Source organism: Berghia stephanieae, chromosome 1 (genome assembly GCF_034508935.2).
Source record: "Berghia stephanieae isolate SIO BIC M18660-M18661 chromosome 1, UCSD_Bste_1.3, whole genome shotgun sequence".
NCBI lineage: Eukaryota > Metazoa > Mollusca > Gastropoda > Nudibranchia > Aeolidiidae > Berghia > Berghia stephanieae.
The window spans coordinates 22,183,353-22,185,852 of NC_088360.1; the positions used below are offsets into that span (position 1 = coordinate 22,183,353).

Consider the following 2,500-nt stretch of genomic DNA (forward strand, 5'->3'; position numbering starts at 1 on the left):
ATTTTTAAAAGGTTTGTTACTTTTTGGGTGTGTGTGTCAAAAATTAGTATTTGAATGAGATGTGTTTGTAGGACATGCGTACTCACAGAGATGTGCTTGTAGGACATAATACATTCAAAAATGCTGAAATGTTCGTGTTTCTCTCTAGAATTAAAAGAAAATTATCTGCTGTCACGAATTTCTCTTTGGGTTGATTTTTGTTGATGGACGTTTTTATCTACAGCTCAAACCAAAACTCGCAATCCTTAAAATTAACAAAGGGAGACTATTATGTCCCCTCTTTCCTCTCTTCTTTTATTTTTTACATTAAATGAAATTACATAACAGCGCTTTGAGCTTGTTAAGATATGGGGTAAGGCGCTATTTATAAACCGTAAATAATTATTCTTAAAATGTTATCAGATGTCTTTACTTAATTTATTGTGGAGATATACCAGCCAAATTCCATCAATATAGATATACCGACAAAATTCCCTAGTATCATGGATATACACAATTCATAGATATACATAGTCAATATTCCCAATTAAGATATCATAGATCCATGATATACCACAAATTCCCATAGATAAATACCATAGATTCTCAATTATAGATATACCACAAATTCCCACAGATATACCACAAGTTCCCATAGATATACCATAGATATACCACAAATTCCCATAGATATACCATGGATATACCACAAATTCCCATAGATATACCATAGTTTCTCATATATATACCACAAATTCCCACAGATATACCACAAATTCCCATAGATATACCATAGATATACCACAAATTCCCACAGATATACCACAAATTCCCACAGATATACCACAAATCTTTACCATAATATACCACAATTCCCATAGATATACCACAAATTCCCACAGATATACCACAAATTCCCATAGATATACCATAGATTTCCATAGAGTTTAAATGGGGGTTTGTTATAAAGTCATTTAAAAAATCGTAGGTTTTGAGTTCAGTGTAAAAAGTTTTGGGACATTTTGTGTGAGTCCAACGTCGATAGAATTTGCTTTTTGGAACCCGAAGAGGTGAAAACAGTTTTAATAACAATCTGGGGTATTTTCTGATTCATTTTGTCTGTCTTTCTTTTCTTTCATTTTTCCCCTAAGAAAGAGAAAGCAATTGATGTGATTTTTCATCACAGTTACAACTCTCATGTTGAAAACATTTTAATATCTGGTGTCACTCTGACCGTTTTGGTAGTTTTCTTCTACCTGTATTGATTTGAAATTATCTGTAAATGCATGGTTCATATCGGCAATTGCTTAAAATAAACCTTTGAATTGAATTGAATTGAAAAACTCACTCATCGACTCAATCTTCTCCCTAACGACTGGTGCTTGGGGCATCAGCTGGGGATCACCAATGTTCTCAGTATTTCGCTGCACGGGGTGTGGTCTACAGACTGAGGCCCTAGGCTTGTAGTTCTCTCTGTCCAATTCTTCTCCAGGTTTCTTTAATCTGCCTTGGTTCCTTATTATTTTTTTTTCCTTTCCTTGTGGAGTCCATCTTAACGTTGTTGTCATCATCTGATGTCAGGTTACAAAAAAAGGAAACCAGGGCCTCAAGTGTTAAAAGCTAATGATAGTTTTACCAATGGTTAACTTTCTCCTGCGTTACTCGTTGAATAGCCCTTGTTTATTATTGGTGTTTGCTGTCAGTGGATTGGATGCTGAATATTTACTTGTGGGTGGGTGTGGGGTTGGGGAGGTTGGTGGCTTGGTGTATATGAGCTGTCGTTGATTTTATTGAGAATGCTGAGCTGATAGAAGATTCCGACTGTCAAAAGTATTTTTGTACAACGATGAATACAACACCTTCTAAAAACAACCAAATACTCAACACCGAACATTTTGGGTTCAAAATCTTTCTCCAGCCAATAATAAAAATTGTCAGAACTTGAATGATTCAGGTTAAATCCAGAGAGACTATGAAATGTTCTCAGCAGGTCTAGTCAAATATCTTACGGATTTAACATGATGTATTTCCATTCTTACTGAAGGCTGAAGAAGGGTTTTGAGTCTGATGCGCTTCATGTTCAGTTTTTTTTTGTTTGTTTGTTTTTTTGTTTTTTTTTTGTTTTGTTTTGGAAGCTGTTGTGTTTATTTTTTGTACGTAATGTTGTTATACTGGCCTTGTATCTTGGTCTTGTCTTGGTCTCGTTAGACAGAGATGGTGAGCCGTGCTTTGGACAGGGACTACGAGGCCACGTGAGTAATTGGGATGAGGGATAGGGGGGGGGGGGTGGGTTGGGACAGGCTGGGGTATGAAGTGGGGGTTGGGATAAGATGGGTACTGGATTGGAACAGTGGTGAAACTAAGGATATGGGATTTGTAAATGTGACAATTAGGAAGTGGGTTTGTTTTTTATCATTATTATTATTATTATTGTTTTTGTGGGGGTTTTTTTTGTTTGTTTTGTTTTAAGTAAATAAGTTTTTATTATTATTATTATTATTATTATATTATTTATTATTAT

The 2,500-nt window shown here is 35.1% G+C and overlaps 1 protein-coding gene across 2 annotated transcripts in view; it reads left to right on the forward strand.

Annotated features, from left to right (window-relative positions):
• LOC144970426 (uncharacterized) overlaps positions 1-2,500 on the forward strand; it is a 227,617-nt gene that overhangs the window by 103,702 nt on the left and 121,415 nt on the right. Inside the window, exon 21 of one of the 2 annotated variants that reach the window (XM_078910058.1) lies at positions 2,188-2,231. The exons of the other annotated variant lie outside the window; for it this stretch is intronic. Within the exon in view, the coding sequence (XP_078766184.1) occupies positions 2,188-2,231 (44 nt within the window). The remainder of the gene's footprint in view (positions 1-2,187; positions 2,232-2,500) is intronic. 2 annotated transcript variants of the gene reach the window in all.